Source organism: Gymnoscopelus braueri (genome assembly GCF_963280865.1).
Source record: "Gymnoscopelus braueri genome assembly, chromosome: 5".
NCBI classification, from domain to species: Eukaryota; Metazoa; Chordata; class Actinopteri; order Myctophiformes; family Myctophidae; genus Gymnoscopelus; species Gymnoscopelus braueri.
Window position 1 is genome coordinate 2,889,207 of NC_137606.1, and position 23,241 is coordinate 2,912,447.

The 23,241-nt window shown below is 42.6% G+C and overlaps 1 protein-coding gene across 1 annotated transcript in view; it reads right to left on the reverse strand.

The window, feature by feature from the left end:
• Positions 1-23,241, reverse strand: part of LOC308084888 (calsyntenin-2-like) — a gene marked incomplete at its 5' end in the record, with an annotated part of 322,921 nt that overhangs the window by 60,316 nt on the left and 239,364 nt on the right. The window contains 3 exons of the mRNA XM_080427850.1: positions 373-494; positions 3,023-3,280; positions 5,057-5,242. Of these exons, the coding sequence (XP_080283976.1) occupies positions 373-494; positions 3,023-3,280; positions 5,057-5,242 (566 nt within the window). The remainder of the gene's footprint in view (positions 1-372; positions 495-3,022; positions 3,281-5,056; positions 5,243-23,241) is intronic.

Here is a 23,241-nt window from a genome sequence, read left to right on the forward strand (position 1 = left end):
ACTTTAATTCCCTAATCTGCACGATATCACTACTACTTCTGCACTTGAATTCCCCAATCAGTACTATATTACAACTACTGACCTTTAATTCTCAATCTATACAATAGTACTACTAATAGTAGGCTATACTTTAATTCTCAAATATATACTATTTTATTACAACTACTGTGCTTTGATTACCTAATCTGCCCAATATTACTACTACTACTACTACTTTAACTCCTCAATCTCTACGGTATAGTACTAATGCACTTGAATGACCCGTATGATACAACTACTACTATTACTGTACTTTCATTCCCCAAACTGTACTACATTGCTAAAGGTTTGACTTAAAGCAGTGTTTTTTTTCAGCAGTGCCATACAACCTACCTGCTCCAGTTTCCAGTGGAACTCTGCAGGTCTGAAGGTGTCCACCTGAGTGAAATCTCTCCTGAGCAGGAACACCAGGCGGCAGTTGTGAACATACAGGGAGTAATGGTGACGGTTCATCTCTGTAGGGGAGAGAAGGAGAACAGAGGAGTACACCCCAGGGGAGCAGAGAGACAGCATTACAGACTAGCAGCTTTTAACAAAGACTGACGTCTACTCTCAATAAGCTCTATAAAACCTAATGGGTTTCAGCTCCATAAGGACAATGCTTTCTTTTCTAAAGGGGGATCTTTCTCCATGGCCTTCATTCAGTCTTGCACACAATCTTATATACAATCTTGTTATGTTTCAGCACTGCTCCATGAGTTGCTATGTCTGTTGTGTACTAATCCAGCCTGGCTCTCTAAAACAGTAAATCAATGACTTCCACTTTCCTGAATGCATCTCAACTCTAGGACTCTCATCTAGATAACTATTTTTTTCCCACCAAAAAACATGTTAGTGGTAAGATGCATTAAAAGTAAGTTGTTTTCTTCCTGTCTCTAGTCTCTGTTGAAGGACCACAGGTGTCAATACAAGTTACTGTCTATTTACATATTTGGCCATATCGTACATAAGACTTGTTTCTATTAAGATGCATTAACATGCAACAATAATTTACAGTACACGAAAAGTAAGATTGGATTATCTATCTCAAAGCAAGTCTCAAGTCTCATCCATTAAAGCAGCACATAGTTTGGGGGTATCAGTGGCCACTTTGGACACAAATAACATGGCAGCCAAAGTCTTTGACTTCATTACCCAAGAGTCTCTGTAAGCATGTCCGGCGAGGACGCGCTGTGATTGGCCAGTCTTCGCTTTGACTGGCAGTTCTGTCTTGGTGCCTTGGCAAATGCCAGGATGAAACTCTTTGTCTCCCCTTGACATAGAAATACAGTCAAGCCCATAGCAGGGACCCCCCTGAGTCTATACATTTATGGAAGGATGATTGTTATTGCTTAAACATGTACCTTTATAATTTTGTGGGACATAATATGCTATATACGTAGTTGTTAAAAAGTTACATAGTGCTGCTTTAATACTGAAACGAATGGAATCTTAAAAAATAAGACCACATGACCGGTATGGTCCTTTAAACCTGCTTACACCTGAAGAGCAACATGCCCATTATGTTTAAATATTTGTTAATATTGCTTTGTTGTTCTTTGCTTTTTTGTTCCTTTATCCCATCTTTTGTTTCAAATCTTTTTTAATTGTGAAGCACAGGGTAGGATTATACATTTCTGTTCATATACATGGATTGCTTCCTTTTTTTTCCAAAAACAAACAGACATATACACAAAATAGACAGGTAAAATGAAAAGAATACACTCAAACTTAAGCAAAAAATAAAGGGACTCCCTTCCCCCTCCCCAAAAGTGCTGCCCCAAATTACAGTACGTGGGTCATCCACAAGGACGGAGCAGGAGATCAGCCGGAGAATCGGAGCAGCAGGAGCGGTATTGCAGTCGCTGTACCGCACTGTGGTGACGAAAAGAGAGCTGAGCCAGAAGGCAAAGCTCTCGGTCTTCCGAGCAATCTTCGTTCCTACTCTCACCTATGGTCATGAAGTGTGGGTCATGACCGAAAGAATAAGGTCGCGGGTACAAGCGGCCGAAATGAGTTTTCTCAGACGGGTGGCTGGCATCTCCCTTAGAGATAGGGTGAGAAGTTCGGTCACCCGGGAGAGACTCGGAGTAGAGTCGCTGCTCCTTCGCTTGGAAAGGAGCCAGCTTAGGTGGTTCGGGCATCTAGTACGGATGCCTCCCGAGCGTCTCCCTAGGGAGGTCCTCGCTGCACGTCCCACTGGGAGGAGACCCCGGGGCAGACCAAGGACCAGATGGGCGGATTACATCTCCACACTGGCCTGGGAACGCCTCGGGATCCCCCAGGAGGAAGTTGCTAATGTTGCTCAGGAGAGGAAGGTCTGGAGCTCTCTGCTGGAACTGTTGCCCCCGCGACCCGACTCCGGATAAGCGGTTGAAGATGGATGGATGGGTCATCCACAAGGATTAACCTTTCAACCTTTAAGAAAGGAGACTAAAGGCTTCCAAATCTTTTCAAAATCTTTCAGTTTGTCTTTGAGTATAAATCAGATTCTTTCTAAATGTAAAGATTCTTACATCTCGTTGAGCCAGAGTTTGATTGTGGGGGCCTCTTTCTTCTTCCAAAATAAGAGTATAATTTTTTTTGCAGCGATAAGGCCGTATGAGAGAAGGCGCTGTTGAGATAGTTGTAATTTCTTCATCCCTTCTGATACTCCCAGGATGACTAACACTGGGTCTGGATCTATCTCTACCTCTAGTATTGGAAAATAGTCTGAATATCTCTATCCAGAAATGTTGTAGGTTGGGAGTACACAGGGCATAACTGTGCAGTAGAGTTGCATCTGCTGATTTACACTTATCACACTGGGGGGAGATGTCTGGGAATATTTTTTGTAATTTTACTTTTGAGTAATGTAACCTATGTATCTTTTATTGTTGTTTTAATTGGTGTTCCTTTTTGCTCCTTTATTCTGTCAGCTCTATCGTTGAGCTATGTAAAGCCACTAATAAAAAAAATAAAGCAAACAAACAAAATAAAGAAGGACAGAAAGAACATCCCTCACCTGTCTTATCAGAGTTACAGAGTAATGTCTCCTTCTCTGCTCTGAGTCCAGGGCTGGGTCCGTGCTTCATCCAGGTGGCGATGGTGAACTGATCGGTCAGGTTCTGAGGTACCACCAGGTCCGGTATCTTAGCCGCCTGTCGACCGTCGAAGCGGAAGATCAGGTCACTGTCCCGTCCACTGTCTGTCACCAGGGAGGCCGTCCAATTGGTGGACGCACTGGGGGCGGGGAGGAGGTCGGTGCTGCCCGAGGAAGCCCCTGGTGTGTAGTGGCCGTGGTGGGAATGTGCATGAGAGGCGTGACAAAAGACGCGTCAATAACGATCACAGCAGATGTAGATGGCAGATTGGCTCAACCTTGCCTATGATTAGTTATAAGTAAGGCAGATGGCAGGGCTTAATATGGAATCAATGGGCCAAGATGGATAGAGGATGCATTTATTGATTCATGGCGAATGAAACTGACTTTCAGAAGGTAATAAATGTGAGTCATCATCATTCACAGAGAGAATAGCTCACTGCTAACTTCTACCTCTATGGAAACATAGAGGACATATCGACAGGAAACTGTGGAAACACAATGAGGAGGAAAGTCAAGGACTCTTGTTCTCTGAGCAGATAATGGCAAACCATTTTAAACACTGCCAGGAATGGTTTACAGGCTGCTGGAACATCCCTGCATGCATCCAGCAAAAACAGACTAATCAGTTCTAACCTTGAAATCATCGTACATCATCGTTCTTTGTCCTTCTCTCTGTCCTTCTCACCTCTCTCCTCTCTTTAGACTCAAAGTCATGTTGATCCTTGTTTCATAAATATCATACTGATAAATATTATTGTTGCTTTTATTCCTAGCTACTCCTGCAGTGTTCATCACTGGATTTGATGTGCCCACACCAATCTGTCCTTTACCCGTTCAGCCCACACAGACAAAAACACCTTTTCATATAATTAAAAAATAATTCATGAACCATGCTGTTAGCAATAAAATAAAATGAAGAAAAAGCGTAATGTCAAACCTAAATATATCTTCCCCATTTTAATGCAGACAATTGAAACACCCATCTGTTCATTTCTCCTAATAATGCAAAATTTGCACTTAAATTAATGTTCTTTCCTGTCTGTAAAGGCCCGTTTACCTTTGCATGGTATTCGACGGCAGCATTGTCGCTCTGAACCCCGGTAATTAGATTCCCTGGGTAAATAAATATGCATCGACTTCCCTGCCACCCCCGACTGCGACGTTTCAGCGGCCCCCGTGTCTTTGTACATTATCTCAAATTGATAGCGCTTTAAAAAAGCAATTACAATTTATTCCTCTCACTATCAGATAATGATTATGAGGTCTCTGAAAAAAAGACTATGTAGAGGTAAATCATGCATGGACAGGGAGCGGGGAAGGAGGGGGCAGTGGTGGAGAGGGACTGCTTGCATTCAGATGAGCTGGATGGAGGGTGGGTGGGTGTTGTGACAGTTGCATGGCTGTTCTCGCCCCGGGGCACTGACAAGGCGAGAGACTGGTCTATCAGTCACCAAGAAAAGTTGCATCTGGGACAACTGCCCTCGTCTCTGCAACATCATTAGCAATGTGGCGTGGGGTGGGGTACCGCAAGCCAAGATACGACGGTGACACAGCGCAAAGATGTTTTAGGCGCTGGCTTTGAAATGGCAGAGAAGGGGCTCTGAAAGCCTGGCTGACACCCACTTCTCAAAGCTTTGGTTTGTTTCTGGCGGTTTTAGCAGCGGCAGCTTATTTCTAATTCACGTCACCACTTTTCACTTCACTGCCTCAGTCAGACATGCTCTTTGATCTGCAGGTGCTCTCTGTGGACTCTAGATAACCACCATCATAACAGCCGCAGGTCCACGTCTTCTCCCATTTGCTGCTGCACAACAGAACTGCTCTCTCAATTTGAGCCGCTTGATATGTCAGTCTCAAACTAATCAAAAAGTCACCGGTGATGTTCAGAACACCACAGCATGGATCTATGAGATGCTATTAAATACTGACTGTCTGGGTGAAAACAGTGCCTACCGCAGAGCTTCTGAAGGGACTTCTCCGAGTAGGTCTCACGGTCGCAGCCCTTCCCAATATGGCTGGTCTGAAGTTCTACGGTGGTCCTCACTGAAGACAGTGGTTCACCACATGTCTCCAGGTGCATCTTTGGAAACAGCTGCTTACTGCCTGTGCCTGGTTCATAGTCCACTCGTTTGTTCCAGCCTGGGAGAGGAAAGAGGAGAGAAGAATAGAATAATAGGGATGGTGGTTAATTGGATTAATTAGCAAGAACAATACTGAAGTTTGGGCTGATTCCCTGGCTGCACACTGCCATAAGCGACAGATTATTAGCTTGTTTTCTTAACAAACTTAAGCCTGCAATGCCCTGAACCTCCCTGCAATTTTCAGAATCTCATAACTCAATGATCATGTCACCGAGGATGCTTTTTCTTGGGCTTACGAAAATGACTGTGTGCATCTGTGTGTGAGCACAGTGCAGTAGCAACGGTACTCATTATTCTGTCACTGTCAGCCCTTTCGTGCGCAGAATTGTGTTTTGTGCCTCTGCTATTACAGTGTTTTTGTGACGTGTCAATGTTCTCGCTGCTCCCTTCACTTTGCAGAGCGTTTGCAGTGTGAATTTGGGTGATTCTGACCTGCGTAGCTCATCCCAGAGATAATGAGAAAAATGCCCGGTGAAAATTGTGTAATCATGTAGAGTGGTGTGTTTTTGTGCATGTGTGTGTGTGTGTGTGTGTGCGTGCGTGCGTGCGTGCGTGCGTGCGTGCGTGCGTGCGTGCGTGCGTGCGTGCGTGCGTGCGTGCGTGTGTGTGTGTGTGTGTACTGCGCGCTGCAGAATATAAGTTTCGACAGACACCGTGTTACCGGCAAGAACTGTGAATGTTTCCAAAGAAAAGAAAAACACTTTATGCCTTTTTTTCCTGAAACTATTTCACTATATCACCACAGCATCACTGACCCAATCCTCCTGCATTATAATGATCCATCCATGAATCTATGTATCTACCTATGTGTGTGTGTGTGTGTGTGTGTGTGTGTGTGTGTGTGTGTGTGTGTGTGTGTGTGTGTGTGTGTGTGTGTGTGTGTGTGTGTGTGTGTGTGTGTGTGTGTGTGTGTGTGCGCGTGTGTGAATGTGTGTTTGTGTGTGTGTACGCATGCATGTGTGCGTGTGCGTGTGCGTGTGCGTGTGTGTGTGTGTGTGTGTGTGTGTGTGTGTGTGTGTGTGTGTGTGTGTGTGTGCGTGTGCGTGTGCGTGTGTGTTATGCATGGTTGGCTCAGCTGCAGACTGGAGGTCTAAACATTGAGCAGAGCTGAAGGCACACTGACAGAACAGCTCTCTGCTGCTCACCGGCCCGTTAAATCTGCTATGTTCTACTTCTACACACTCCCTCGCATTTGTGCGCTCATTTGCACACACGCAAACACAGACAGACACACTCACAAACACACACGAACAGTTCCTCTATTGGAGCACATCTGTGTTGGTTCGGCTTGAACATCCTGCAGACTGGTCGTGCTGGTGGTCGTGCTGGTGGGCGCACGCACTGGCACAGGATATGATGTGTGCTCAACGTAAAAACAAACACAGCACATGGAGACATAGACAACGAAACACGGACATACAAGCTCAGTGGACTCAGATAATCTCTTTCTGTAATGTGTGATGATGACAGTCCCCCACACTTGCTGGCTGGTGGTTGGTTCACAGTGTTTGTGTTGCAGGATTGGCAGGGCAGGGCTGGGGATGATTGGCAGGCTGGTGCTGGGAAGGATAGTCAGGGAGAATGGGATACACGTGGGTGTGCTCATTTGCTCTCTCATCTCTCTCAATATGCCATTCCTTCCATATCAGCAACGGCTGTTTGGGTCAAAATGCTGGCCGATAAAAATAATCAAACCATGGATCTTGGGATCTTAACAGTGTGGCTCCAAAGTGGGGAGAGAATGATGCACGCAAACTGAGATTCCCATTGGATGGAGGGTGAGGCGGGCATCCAGGTAACAACTCCACCCTTATCCACCAGCAGATGTCAAATGACCTTGACTTAGAACTCTGCAGAGCTGGGAGAAGCCTTTAGCAGTGGTTAGGATGCATGGGAGGGAATGTGGAGTGATAGATGAGGGGTAATGATTTCAGTAACTGGTTTCGCAAAACGTACATTAGGGGGTGATGTAGGGAGAGCGAACACCCTGAGGTGAACTTGGTGCTCATCAGTGAAGTTGGGCTTGCTGTCGCTGAGTGGTTTTTCAGAGCTCAGTGGGAGCCTTGTGAGAAGTCATGCATTATATCAGTGGGAAACGTTCGTAGTTCAAGAACCAAATGCCTCTTTACTTCACAGCCTAGTCTCATGTGGTCAGATCCACCATCTTAGTTTGCCGGAGAAAAAGTCAGGTAATACTCCGATTGGCTGGGCTGTAACGGCAGTACGTGGTTAGTCCGTGGCTGGTCTAAGAAGGTGATCCGTGGTTGGTCAATTCATGTCTGTCGTAGGTTTCTTTTTTTCTTAACTGCTTTTCAAAAGCTGTGCCCCCGGCATTAGATATCTTGCTAATATAGCCTGACTAGAATGAGTAGAAATGGGAGGTGTGCAAGGTATAAAAAACACAAATAACAAAGCACAAAGCATTGTGTTCTCTGTGATTCTGAAACGGCTTAAACACCGCAACCTGTCATAGATATGCTTACCCTTGGAGTGTACTACCCCCGAGCGAGTCGGTGTGTGAGGCAGGAAATACTGTGACAAAAATACTATAGAAAACATTAAAGAGAGAAAAACTATGAACAAAGTACAAATGGAGTGGAGAACAACTACAGTACCATCACAAGGCAAAAACAAAACACAAAAAAATTAAAGAAAAAACACCTTAACCTAAGAGTATAAAATGTAACCAAAGGGATTCTCACATGTGTACATAATCAAGAGTTAAGAGACACTTAGGATTTTACTGTGCACATCAAGTTTACTCTCCAGGGTTTATCTTAGCGCTTTGGCTCAGATAAGGCTGTATTAACAGCCTTGTATAAGCTACTTTATCTTTAACTATTCTAACTAGGCCCTTCATCCCTGTAAAAACAATGGCAGTGTATCAGAACGTACCAACATGAAGACTTCTTCTGTTGCTGCTGCTGTTTTCCTGTTTGTTGTTTTGGGTATCAAACCTATTTCATCAGTATTTTCATTTCTTTTTTCTTTTGCAGATAAAAGCCTGGTCAAGACTTTAGGCCACCTGTCTCCCTGACCCTGCACCAGGGTTGTTACTGCGATGCGATACGATGCGATGCGATGCGATGCGATGCGATGCGAGAGTGTGGTCTAGCCAACACCAACTCGGGACTCCTGGGTCGCTGCCCTCCACACTCTCCTATCTAACCACAGGGTCTTGAGCTCTACAGTGTTGTTAGCTAAGGTGTTGCGCCGCAGTGCATCTACGTACTGTAGGTGGTGCGCTTCTTGCCTTTCCTAGTTTTGCCCTGGGTTGGCTCCCATAGTGTCAGTTTGCAATTGCCTCTAGTAAACTATCTACTATCGTCTAAGCACTACAGCGCTGCTCTCATGCAGTACAGTAGATGAGAAAGTACTTCATTTAGATGAAGGTGCAGGTTGTAAGCCTGAGATAAGTATAGCATCTCAATGCAAAACGCATTGAATCAGTGGGTGTGTTCCTACCACTATATCAGACAGTACACTGTAGCGTAACTGTCCTCATACAGTGTTAATTTATCCATTTGTAACGCTGAGTGTACAAACATACAAATAAAAGTTCAATTAACATTACCATTTTTACATTAACATTTTTGTTTTAACCAAACAATATCACTTTACACCACATTTAAGCTCTATATTCTGATAGTAATCATTGCTATACAGTAGAGCGTTTGTTCACTAACAGGGGTCTCTCCGTCTCTCCAGCTCTTTAATAAACAGAGCATGGGTGTTAAAAGTAACCAATTAAATATGTATTAATTATGAACCACTCACAATGTATATCAAATGTCTACTTCCATCATAAAGTTGAAGTATCCGATTACACATTCAGGCTATTCATTATTAACCCTTACCCACAATGCATACATATGTCTTCATACAGAGGATATTTGACATTGTTGTCCTGAAACTGTCATCATGTGCATGGAATTGAATGCTTTTCATTTCTGAGCCATTCAAAAACAGTATATATATATATATATATATATATATATATATATATATATATATATATATATATATATATATATACATATATACATATATACATATATACATACATACATACATACATACATACATACATACATACATACATACATACATACATACATACATATATATATATATATATATATATATATATATATATATATATATATATATATATATATATATATATATATATATATATATATATATATATATGTATGTATATATATATATATATATATATATATATTAGAGATGCGTGGATGGGCTTTTTTGTCACCCTAATTCGCGTGTACACATTCATTATCCACCCGTCATCCAACTGCATTAATTACATTATCCTATTTATAGATCCGCACCGACACTGTCAAATAATAATTATTTCCCTGACGTAAGTTTTCTTCGTTGTGAGATCACAGAAATGCATTGTTTAACATTATATATGGATACGTACTTGTACAAACAATGTCACTCACCACTGTCACGACACTACACTGTGTCCCTGTTATGTAGTGACTGTATATTGTACATCCATATCCATGGTAACAGCAAGCCCTCCGTCTTCCATCACTTTCTCATATCTCAACTTGTCATAAGACATATCCAGCGCTTGAGTCGTCGTCGGCAGGGTTAATAACTTCACTAAATCACTCCCACGCCAAAATGGTATTCTTGTATACTTGTCTTTATTTTGAATCCTCCGTTAAGTTTCTCTCTCACTCTAGCTGCCTTTGCTTCCACTGTTGTTGTTTGGAAGTGAAAGGACCCCTTGCCGGCAAAATACGTGTACAGTAGTTAGGGCTGTGAGTACCTGTATAACTATACATATATATTAATTTTTTCTCTTCTTTTTATTTTTTTTATATATAGACAATGCGGGATAAAAAAATAAAAAATATATATAATTATATTTGTGATATAATTATTCATGCATATACTGTACCTTTGTAACCTTAAATTGAATTCCCTAATAAAACAATATATATAAAAACTAAATACGTGTAGTAGGCGGAAAATTTGTGCCTGATGGAAAATGACGTAATATTAAAATACTACAAACGCACAGACGCACACAGAGATTTTGCGCTTTCTAAAAGCTGTAATAGGCCTTTAGATAGATGTCATTAATTTATTTCCCGCATTATTTCACCCACGTAGGGTAAGTGATTTGCTTAAATGATTTGGTTAAAATAAGTGTTAAATAGCTCTATATTCTGATAGTACTCATTGCTATAGAGTGTTTGTTCAGTATTAGGAGTCTCCTTGTCTCTCCACCTCTTTAATAAACAGAAAATGCATTTTCGTTTCAGTTTCAGTTTCATTTCCAATTTTATCCAACCAGGACAGAGAACTCAATCAGGATACAGATTAAACAAGTGAAATTGGAAGTGATGACACTAAGAAATGAGCAGGCAAAATTTGAACTGGAACACTATACAAATTAAGCTTAAAAATGGGTACTTTCTCATGATTGGCTGAGATTTTGACACCTACCGAAAATTGTATTTTCTGTTTATTAAAGAGCTGGAGAGACAGGGAGACATCTGTTACTGAAAAAACACTCTATAGCAATGATTACTATCAGAATATAGTATTTTAACCTTTTAACAAAATACTTTTTGTTTTAACCAAAAAATATCACTTACCCTACCTTTAATTAATAATTATATTTGATTGACCGCGCTGCAACCGCGGCTAAAACCGAGATCCGCGCATCTCTAATATGTATGTATATATATATATATATATATATATATATATATATATATATATATATATATATATATATATATATATATATTTATATATTATAACGTAGGCTCTGCCATCATGGGAGTCCACATCCAAGGTAATATCCTCATCTCCCACGGCCCTGCAGCTGTACAGCTGTGTCGCCTCGCTAGCTTTTCCACTTGTGTCCCTGTTAAATTATTTACTGCTATTTATCTGGCATTCTAGGTGGCTGCTGTTGCTAGCGTTACCGCTTTGTCTCGCTAGCCCAGTGTGCTGCCAAGTTACTACTCACACTCACTGACACTACAAAAACAATATACACTCCTGCACACAGGCACACACACACACACACACACACACACACACACACACACACACACACACACACACACACACACACACACACACACACACACACACACACACACACACACACACACACACACACACACACACACACACACACACACACACGCTCTGCTGAAGCTAGCCCAGCTGTCTTAACAGCAGTGTGGACTGGTGATAATAGGAAGCCATTCTTCTCTATTGAGTTGTGTGCTTGTCTGCAGTGCAGCGGACAGAGCTCACACAGCTGGATCCTGAGATGTTCTCCTATCATGTGAATATGAGAGAGAGACATGTAAGCAACATGGGTTGCGTACATCACTACAGATATACCAAACAGCACATCTCGATGGCAGTGGCTCAGGAGGTAGAACGGGCGCTTGGGGAAGCTGAAGGTTCCCAGTTTCGATCCCGGGCTCCCCCAGAGTTAGCGTGAGTTAGCGTCGAAAGTGTCATTGATCAAGACACTGAACCCCCGATGAGCAGGTTGTTGATGCCTTGCATGGTTTCCTCCGCTGTAGGTGTGGGAATGTATGCGTGAATAGGTGAATGTAATGCACAATTTAAAGTACTTTGGATAAATGCACTTTATAAAAAGACACCATTTACCAAACACCTTGCCATCACTGTGAATGTAAAAGACAGACACTTCGGAATTTCCCCCCCTATTTAAAGAGAGTCTAATTGAATAAATACTGCAATCTCACCCAAATTAACACTACACTTATGTTCACATGAGCTTCTCTCACCCTCCTGTTATGTGTGCAATGTATACCACACACGCATGCATGCATGTGCACACACACACCATGTCTCGAAATACACAACCCGGCTAATAAATTACTGTAGATATACGTGCGCGCGCACACACACACACACACACACACACACACACACACACACACACACACACACACACACACACACACACACACACACACACACACACACACACACACACACACACGCTCACAGTGTTTAGATAACAACAGAGATTGCACCATCTGCCTTTAAATGAATTGGTGTGAAAACCAGACAGAAAGAGGATGAGGAGGGAGAGATGAAGAGGGCTGCTTCAGCAAAATGATGCATCATCACTCTTTTACTCTGCTCCCATTCCCTGAGCTGTGTGTGTGTGTGTGTGTGTGTGTGTGTGTGTGTGTGTGTGTGTGTGTGTGTGTGTGTGTGTGTGTGTGTGTGTGTGTGTGTGTGTGTGTGTGTGTGTGTGTGTGTGTGTGTGTGTGTGTGTGTGTGCTCGCGTGCGTGCGTGCATGCGTGTTTGAGTACAATGTGGCCGGCTATATGAGTGTTGTGTATGCATGTATGTGTGTGTGTGTGTGTGTGTGTGTGTGTGTGTGTGTGTGTGTGTGTGTGTGTGTGTGTGTGTGTGTGTGTGTGTGTGTGTGTGTGATTGTGTGTGTGTGTGTGTGTGTGTGTGTGTGTGTGTGTGTGTGTGTGTGTGTGTGTGTGTGTGTGTGTGTGTGTGTGTGTAAAGCTGTGCACCTGTGGGTGGTTGTTTATGCAGAGTGTGGAAAGTGGAAGCAGTGTGAGGGGTCATCATTACATAGATAGAGCATCCTTCATCCTGCAGGCTTCACCATCAGTGTGAGAGCCAATCTCCATTTAAAAGAGACATTCTGCTCCTTTCCTCTCTACCCATACCTCCACCCACATCCTCCATCCATCCATCTATCCCTCCCTTCTCTCTCTCTCTTCCCCCCGCATTGCCTATTTTGACGCTTTCATCTTAGTAATGAATGATGGTGCTCTTTCTGCGTCAGATGAGGAATTCTTCCTCCACTTCCGAGGACACGACGACACTTAGCAGTTAAATGGTACAAAGGGCGTCAGGCGGAAAACAAATCTAGTGCGAAAAGAGCAGTGAGAAACAGAATGGGGAAGAGGAGAAAAAAGAGCAAATAAAGAATGTCCGTCAAAACCATGGATAGGGAGCCGTTGAGTGTGTTGGAGAACACAGCACTGAGAGCACACGTTGTGCTAGCGGGGATGTTCTGGACCAAAATGTAATTCCTCACCTTCTTTGTAACAGCACTCTCTCTCTCTCTCTCTCTCTCTCTCTCTCTCTCTCTCTCTCTCTCTCTCTCTCTCTCTGTAACCGTTGTTGATGAGTGCCACCTTGACAGACGAGAGTGGCCCTACAGAGGAAAGCTCCAATCTCGACGGGAAGAGAGGGCTCCAATCTTGGACTCAAGCAGTGAAAATGTAATCTCTCACAGATAGGTACGTGTGTGTGTGTGTGTGTGTGTGTGTGTGTGTGTGTGTGTGTGTGTGTGTGTGTGTGTGTGTGTGTGTGTGTGTGTGTGTGTGTGTGTGTGTGTGTGTGTGTGTGTGTGTGTGTGTGTGTGTACGTGTGCGCGTGCGTGTGTGTGTGTTTGTGTGTTTAAGTGCGTGCATGCATGTGCTCACTTGTACAGTATGGCTGTAGGTGCACAATCAAAAAAATGTTTTGCCTCGAGTAGCACCTAGCGTGTGTGTGTACGGTTCTAATCTCTCCGTCCTTTCCTTTTTCCCTTCCCAAAGCCAAACCCCCTGCACTCTCCTTCTGCCCTACGGCCATTCCTCCAGTCTGACAGAAAGGGGTGAACCCCGGTGCCTCCTCCATCCTGGGGCCGGGAGGGACCAAGGGCCAGGCCAGAGACACGGGTCAGACAGCCATTATGACACACACACACACACACACACACACACACACACACACACACACACACACACACACACACACACACACACACACACACACACACACACACACACACACACACACACACACACACACACACACACACACACACACACACACACTGCACTGACAGCAAGGGATGGAGAGTCGACGAGAGGGAAGTAGAGGTGTAGAGTGGAAAGGAGGGAGGCGTAAGAGAGGAGATGGGGAGGAGAGAGAGGAAAAACTGAGAAATGGAGAGGAGATGAAGGGAAGGAGCTTGATAATAGAGAGGAAGATGTAAGCTGAGAGGAAAAGATAGAGGGAAGAGATGGAAGGAAGATAGCCTTGGGTCAAGAAAGACTATCATAAATGTATTTTATCGAGTCTGACTTTTACTTTCGTATCCATGATAGTCTTGGTCTCTACCCCCCTAATAGTCACTGGACATCCATGCTCAAAGCGTGTACTTCTCCATACATGTACAAACAATATATATAAAGTGCTGACCCTGTAGCCACGGATGTTAACTTGATATTTGGAACCTGTGTGCACTGTATTAGTCCATATATTTCAATAAATATGTGTTTTAATCCCGTCTGTGACGGATTCTGTCGGAAGTTCCCTGTATTCCTCAATGGGCGGTAGTGGCGGGGCGCAACAGGTGAAAGCCGGTATTACACTTGATGTAAAGAGGAAGTAAACAAGGAAATAAAATGGCATTCAGGCACAGTCTGGATTAAAACACTTCTTTATTGAAAAATAGGGATTCATACAGTGCACAAAGATTCCGAATGCCGAGTTAACATCCATGGCTACCGGGTATTAAAGCACTTTATATTTTGTATGTGTACATGTTTGGAGAAATACAGCCATCACGGGCCGATGTCCAGTGACAACTGGGGGGGTAAAAACCAAGACTATCATAGATATACAAATGTCAGAATCGATCAAATACATCTATGATAGTCTTGATCCAAGGGGGAGAGAAGCATAGAGGTACAGTATGTAAGACAGAAAGAAAGAAAGAAAGAAAGAAAGAAAGAAAGAAAGAAAGAAAGAAAGAAAGAAAGAAAGAAAGAGAGATTTGCAGGCAGTAATGCAGCAGTCAGACTAGACGGGCTGAGATTAGAGAAGGAATGAGGGAGGAGGAGGTGGAGAGGAAATAGGAACGGGACCCATTTATTCTTCTTTTAGCTCTTTAATTCTCCTTCTCCTGCTCTTATCTGACATCAGCCCCATTGTCTGCTGGGCACACACACGCAAACGCACACGCACACGCACGCACACGCACACACGCACACACACACACACACACACACACACACACACACACACACACACACACACACACACACACACACACACACACACACACACAGACACACACACACCAATCTCCGTGGCTACTAAGTGGTTTTGCTGGGTTGCTTGCCAGACAATGCGCTTCTCTTCCTCAAAGAAGGAAAAAAGCTCTCTCGATCTCAGATATCTGGAGTTGACTTTTCATTTCCCTGATCCAGATTACTCCTACTCTCCCTGGGACCACACAACTCACTTTGATGAAAACAGGCGTAGGGCTCACTTACTATGATATAGGATTTGGAGATCTCTTTCATACTGCATTTCAAACAGCCAACCACGAGTGTGTGCCAAATGGTGAAAGGGACTGGGAAGCGATACATTATGGGCCTCAAAAACCCATTTGATTGCTTTAGGAAACTTCTTTTTTGCTTGATTGCTTGATTGACATTTCCCATGGGATTAGATTTAATTGGTAGTATCTAAGAAGATAAAATGCATGCATAGGGGCACTAGTGTACACATGCACGCACGCACGCACGCACGCACGCACGCACGCACGCACGCACGCACGCACGCACGCACGCACGCACGCACACACACGCACACACACACACACACACACACACACACACACACACACACACACACACACACACACAGGCCTCAATTGCAAAAAATGATGGATATGAATTATGCAGATTAATTGACTATCTGTCAGTCAGCCACAATCTGTGTGCATGTGCATTCATTTGTGCATATATAGTGTGCTTCTGTTTGTACATGGATATTGTTGCTGTCGGGCAGAAACCAGCTAACTCCATTTTGACGCTTTTGCCTCATTGTGAGCTTGGAGGTCCGTTCAGCTGTTCTTATCAATGATGAAAAAAACCTCCTAACTAGCTCTTTTTGTTTTGTTTTTGTCATTTCCTGAAAAATGAACATTTTGGAGTTAGCTGGTTTCTGCCCGACAGCAGAGATATGCATGCATTGGGGTCTATACAATAAAAGGGGCAATAGACACATTCAGCCTCTAGATGTCACACTTTTACACCTCTGTTAAAAAAAAGTAAAGTTAGGTATTACCCCATCTATCACCTCTATAAGGGACTAGGGAGCAATCATATAATGTACAACATTGCATAAGCTGCCTTAAAAGACAATTAATTAGGGTAAAAACCTTACTCCATGAAAACTGATGGATAATGCAGGGCTTGAAATTGAAAAAACATAGCACTGATGCGTCCAACTCAAAAAGTAAGTAAGTACGTAAGTACTTCAGGTCGGAGTGGCTTACTGTCGGTACGGCGGTGTCTATCTCCTATTCAATGCACTAGATCCCTGCGAGGCGGATTGCTGATGTGGAGTGCTACACCTACCATCAGCTCCCAGTAGAGTTATCACATTCTGCCCAAATCCGACCCGTCGGATTTGGGCCTTGAGCCTTGTGGGCTCGTCTCAAATTCACCTTATTACAACGTGAAAACTATATGCACTGTAGGATTAACAGACCTTTTTCGATCCGTCCGTTTGCCTAGCCTAGTGATGATTGGTGACTGGTGAGTCTTTATATCATGTCCATTCATGGAGTGTGTGTGTGTGTCCACTACACAGAGTCACTGACAAATATCTCTCTAAAGCCCATTTCAGGTCAGGGGCAGGGCATTAATTTTCTTGCCCGTTTCGCACTCTAGCTCCCAGTACTTAACACCCCAAGCTGTGTTACTACAGAGTTGTTGCCTGGGATCAAACCCAGAACCCTGTGGTCCAAAGGTGTGTGCTCTACCATACTAAGCACACTGGACACTATTTTGTTCCTCCAAAAATAAAAGAGCACCAGGAAATAGGTAGGAGCACCCACCAAAATTTAAGGAGTGCCAACAATGTACAAGAATGTAATTATGTATGTATGCAATTTTGTTATTGCTTAAAATAACATGAATATAACATTACAGTTTACAGGGAACATAAAATCTTGAAAGTAGCCGTAAAAATGCATGGCAGGCCTCCACTGGGGCTTTATGCCAAGGCCAGGATTTAAAATATGATCCCCTGACTCTTTTACACCTATCTCTTCACTGAGACAGAGGGCATTGGACAACAACATAATTTTCAATGGGAGTTCACATGAGAAATTGATCAGGCTTCTGCAGGCAAGACACAAATCAACTTCAACTTCACTTTATACTCACAATGGTGCACTATAGTTTTTCTACGAGCTACCCGCATATTGCATTTATATTTCAAATAATAAGAATAGAAGAGACCATATCAAATATCATATCAAAATAATTTCAAATATGCAATAAGTGAATATTCAAAAAATAAGACAGCACTTCAGTCTCTTCACAACATCAACACAACTGCACAGCACAAAGAACAACACAGACACAACAACACAACACCAGCACAACTACACAACATCACAACTACACAACACGAACACATAATATATATATAATATAATTCCAACATTCACTTAAACTCCTCATGTTTAAGCCTAACTGAATTATATATTTATGGACGTATATAAATTAATTGCATATTTTTGGACAACTTTTGCATTTAATTTGTCGGCAATACTTTGCCACGCTTTCTCCCTGGATCTATATTTATTGCGGCCGTGTTTCCTCTCTTGCTTATTATACATTTTACTTCCTTGTATGATTCCATGAGCTGCTGCAGTGCTGCTATTCAGCCACAGAGAAGAACGCCGCTCTGGTTTTGGGCTCCATGATTGGTGAAGTTCAAGGATTCTGCTATCGACTTTCATGGTCTTTTATAGGAATAGGTGAACACACATTCAGCCTGGTTTAACGATCCTGGCTCGACAAAGCCGCTCCTTCTCAGCCCGGCTTGGCGTTCGTGGAACTGAATAAACCAGGCTGAACAGCGCAGGCTTGTCAAACCTGGATTTGCCTTTTAAACCAGGATAATTTAATTCCACTTTCGTGAAATAGACCCCAGGTGTCCCTGAAAACCACTGGTTTATTTGGTAGCATTTCGTGGAGTGTGTGACTGACTGGGTTTACTGTGTGTGGGAGAGCAGAGGTGCGCTGCGAACTGCGAAGTCGTCAGTCTAACCCCCCCCCCCCTCCGCAGCTCCCAGTTCCAGTAGTAGACAGACAGACAGGCAGTAGTATCACCAGGTTAATTCACCTCATGCACACAGTGTTGTGACATGCAAACGAGTGATAGAATACCGATCGCGCAAGTGCCATCATTCAGAAAAAGTCTAATTCTTTTCTCCTATTTCGGCGCCCGCCTCTAGCCTATATAGGACGCACCGGCCCTGCTGGGGACAATAACAGCATTACTGCAGTACCACGATTATGTAATGCATACCACGGGGCTAATTACCGCGATTGTTTAATTTTTTTTCATATATTTTGATTATTTTCATCATTTTTTCTAAACTTACCATGAACACAATAATTATAATCATTAATAGTAAATAAAATCACAAACTGCCTTTCATTCAGGCATTTGGGAGAAACCAAAAGTAAGCTTCAGCTTCAGGAGGAGGGAGCGGCCCATTTTGTGTGTATCTGTCTATCTGTCAGCTGAGTTCTTGAGCTAGAGAGAACATTCAGTTGAATAGACACATGAGTCAGACTTATATAAGACAGAAGAATTAACACTTGTTGTTCATTCCCTCTATTTTTCTATGTGGTAAATGTGCAGTTCTGTTATTACTGTTAACCCACTTGTCACATCGAAGCAGAAGTGTTGAAAATACATCCACTGCGTGATTAAGTAGGCCTCTAATTTATAAGACTAGATATTACCAGGGGTGTGATGGTGATTTTTTAACTAGTGGAGCACTGTGTGCACACAAGCGATTGCCGATTGAAATAACGTATTAAATATACAGAACAGACGGTAAACAGTGATCTTTTACAGCAGTTCCGAAAAATCCTCATGCCCCAGGCCTATCAGCCACGCTTTTCTACACATCAATCACAGCTCATTCCCACAAGAAAGTGGCCCATTTAAATATGGCTCCCTCCTACACTGGATCTCTGCTATTCAATTGCTGCCAATGCTTGCCCCCACCACCCCAGCCTCCACCTTCTAGTTCAGAATTTTACTTACTTACGGCTACTACCCCTTCTGGGGCCTAGGCCGTCAACAAGCGATCTCCAGGCATCTGTGTCTTGAGCTGTTCTCTCTCTCAGTTCAGACTCAGAGTCTTGCATGACTCAAAAGTTCAACTGAAATTCATGTGTGCCTGGCTCTGAAGTACACTGAAATGCAATTTGTTAGCATTTCAGTGTAAGTTAAAATGATTAAATGTCTTGGTATGGACCCGCTCTTGTAAAGCCTACCTATGGGGGGTTTGCACAGCATGCCAAATCTGGCGTACTTTCTTTTGTCTCGGTTCTTATTTTCTCTGCATGTTTTGACTTGCAGTGATGGCTCAAATCGTGAACTTTAAGCACCAGGACTTGCTGCTTGCAAAATAAGCACACAGCTTTACCAGCGACTTCAGTAAAAATAAATAATATACGTTTGAGTCCATGTCTTGCTACTTTGGAGTTTTTTGCTTAATGTAAACGATAGAATAAACATTGTGTCTCTATATAAACGTTATGAGAAGAGGATGAAGGGCGAAATAAGCCCCAGCTCTAATCACAATGTGGTACCAGGCCTGGTTGACTTGCCTAGTTTCTCAACTTGGAAATCTCTGAAAAAAAATCCTTTTCTGACACACTGTGAGATTGCTCATAAAGCGCTGGAATGTCAGCGCTCAGTGGCATATTTTTGCCAATGAGCAAACTATCTCTACGTTACAGAGCACCAGAGCTACTCTCAGCACCAGAAGGATTATTTGCAGTTGCACAAATGCCCCCAATTATACTTTGAGGTTACACAAATTACATTTTGGATGGGTATGCAACTCAAACGGTCAATGGAAGATCACTTATACAACAACTGCAAACATGCTAATTGTATAGTTTTAGCATACTCTACAATACATATTGGTTAAAATAATGTTTTATTAATTCAAATAAGTACCAAATTGTAGCTTTAAATGTCTCTCCTGATGGTCCGGCAGCCCCTGAGGTGGGGTATGAAATTTGGTATATAGTTTTTTTTATTGGCCTAAAATATTGTCTATCCTATCTTACATTTGGGAGTGGTGCGCATGCGTGACTGTGCCATGTCTGTCCTCCGAGGCGAGTGCAGGCAAGTGTCTGTGTCGTTCATCCGGGTCCTCCGAGGCGAGTGCAGGCGACTACAGCCGAGCGAAAACGAAGCGGCGGCCATTGAAATGGGTCCGTCTCTCGGTTTGCTTTCGCTTCGCTTCGCTTCGCGAAAGCAAACCAGGTACGATTCCAGGCAAATCAGGCAAATCAGGTACGATTCCAGGCCACGCCAGCATATGTGTCGATGAAATGAAATTTGTCCCTGAGCAAGACTCTTAACCCTTAATTGCTCACAGGCCCTCATTGGAAACAAGCCTGCAAGGACTTTCATGAACGTCCTGTTAAAAGGAATTATCCTTATCCTAGATTTCAATTGACTTTTGAGGTGAGGAATTAAGATACAATACCCTGACTGAAGTGCAATGGAGTTTTTTTTTCTCTTGCATGTGCATCTCTATACTGTATATCTGTCTTTTTGACAATAATTGGTGGACATCTTGGATTGATGCCAATTAAACATATTTCAGCAACTAGGATTTCTGAAGACCTTTAGAAGTTGTTCTGGACACCTCATAGAAATGATGTATGGTGAAAATTGTGATGTGTTTGCATGTTCTCCCCTAGGGTACCCTCACAAAAACATGCAGTAATCTTCATCTCTATACTGCCTCCCCCAGGTGCGCCTGATGGAGGGGAAAGGAACTGGTTGGATTAACGTGTTCCATCCACGCGCTACGTCCAACCGGGGAAACTCCCCCCTGTCGGGTGATAAGAAGGCTTGTTAGCTCTTATGCATTGAAGGAGGCATGAGCTCGGCTCTGGGCTCTCCGTAGGCTGGCAGAGGGAGTGTAGCGCCCAGGATTACTTAAACATTTTGCTAAAAAAATTGCCTCAAATGTTCTTTTTTTTAACATTTTATCTGAATTCCTCACCTGAAAATGTATTTGGAAGTCAATTGAAATCTCAGGCGAATGAAAATTCGACTCACCATCATTTGATATGCCTTTTTGACAATAATGTGGTGGCCATTTTGGGTTGATGCCAATGAAACATATTTCCACAACCAGGACTTTTAGTATGTTGTTCTATACTATATACCCCCTATAAAAAATTGCTCAATGCAGGCATGCAAACAGCCCCGAGGTGAAAAAGGTGACAACATGTTGTTTTCTTTCGGGTCAGGTGTCACACAATTGCCCTATTTGGGTTCAAAAAGGTGACTGTAGCTGAAAAGTGACACTTTTGCATGTCTGTCAATGTAATGCAAACTGCGACTTATGTCTGTTAGATGTAGTGTCAATTTACTATTTTTCAAAGTATTTCGCGGGCCGCTATGGACCTTTCCGCGGGCCGCAAAACGCCCGCGGGCCGCGAGTTTGACAGGCCTGATATAGACAATATTTTAGGCCAATAAAAAAAACTATATACCAGATTTCATACTGGCCACTTGGTAGCTAAAGGCCCTTTAGCTACCAAACTATGATGTGTATCGTGGCATTTGCTTCTTCCTCCGTTCATCCCTCCATCTCCACCATCTCAACATCGCCCCGTGGGGGACTACTGTCCTTTAGTGGTGGTCTTTCTGTTGCCTTCCACAATTTTCAAATGCTTCCATCATACAGTCTGTGCAAAACCATTAGCCCATTTGTCTTAGCAGACGATTACATTTGCACTAATATAAATCAAATTAGCTTAACCCTTCCATTGTGTTAGGGTCTTTTTTGACCCGTTTTCAAGTTTAAATAGGTAAAAAGTACCCTTTACATTTCTTTAATGGAACGAGGCTTCATGATATCCTCAGAAATAGCCATTTTAGCGCAACAAAATGATTTATCACCATTTTAATTAATTCTGATGGTCTCAAAAAAAAAAGTGACACTTGTGGTGTTAGGGTCCGAAATGACCCGGCAAAGAAGTGTGGCTCAATTCCCCCCCAAATTGTCAATATTCAATGTTTACATGTTTGAGCGTGAGAGACTTGTCCTCAATTAGCATTTGCTATCAGGAGTAAAATAAAGTTTGAGTTTATGAAAAATAAATGACTTTTTACCTTCTATGGTATACGGGTCCTTTCGGACCCTAACACCACTAGTGTCACTATTTTTAATAATTAAAAAAAAAGTTGTGTTTTACACAAAACGAAAACAAGTTTTTTTTTCATTTTTTTTTTTTCAAGTGTGTTCTAATTATTATTCTTAATTATTATATTATAGCTAGATAACATCATTATCCATTGCCTTCATTATAGGAAATTTAATGAGTGAATTTTAACATTTTTATAATAGAAAACGAGATATATTGAAAGATGAAACCCTAGCCCTAACCCAACATAATATCTTAAAAAGTGTTTACATATGTCAGCTATGAGGTGGGAGAAAAAAATAATGAAAATACTTATTTTTTGAGTATTTTGGGCTGATTTAAATCACGGGTCAAATTCGACCCGCTAACACCACAAGTGGATGCAGTTTTCTAACACAATGCAAGGGTTAAGGATATAAAGCTTGCTGCTAATCGGAAATGGAGATTCAAAAATATATTTTAAAGATAATTTTAAAATAACTCTATATGGCATTCAGAGATTGTGGAACAGTAGTCTGAGTAGTCTGGCTACCCGAGACTACTTTGGTGGAGCGACAGCGAGAGTGTGGGTTTTTGAGCCATAATGATGTGTTGAAAAATCCTCATTAGAAGACACAGGACAAGTGCAAGCTGGTCTTCAAAGAGAGAGGATTAATGGAGAGCTGATGGGCAGTGTTACATAATGTGACTGGATGCACCCACAACCGT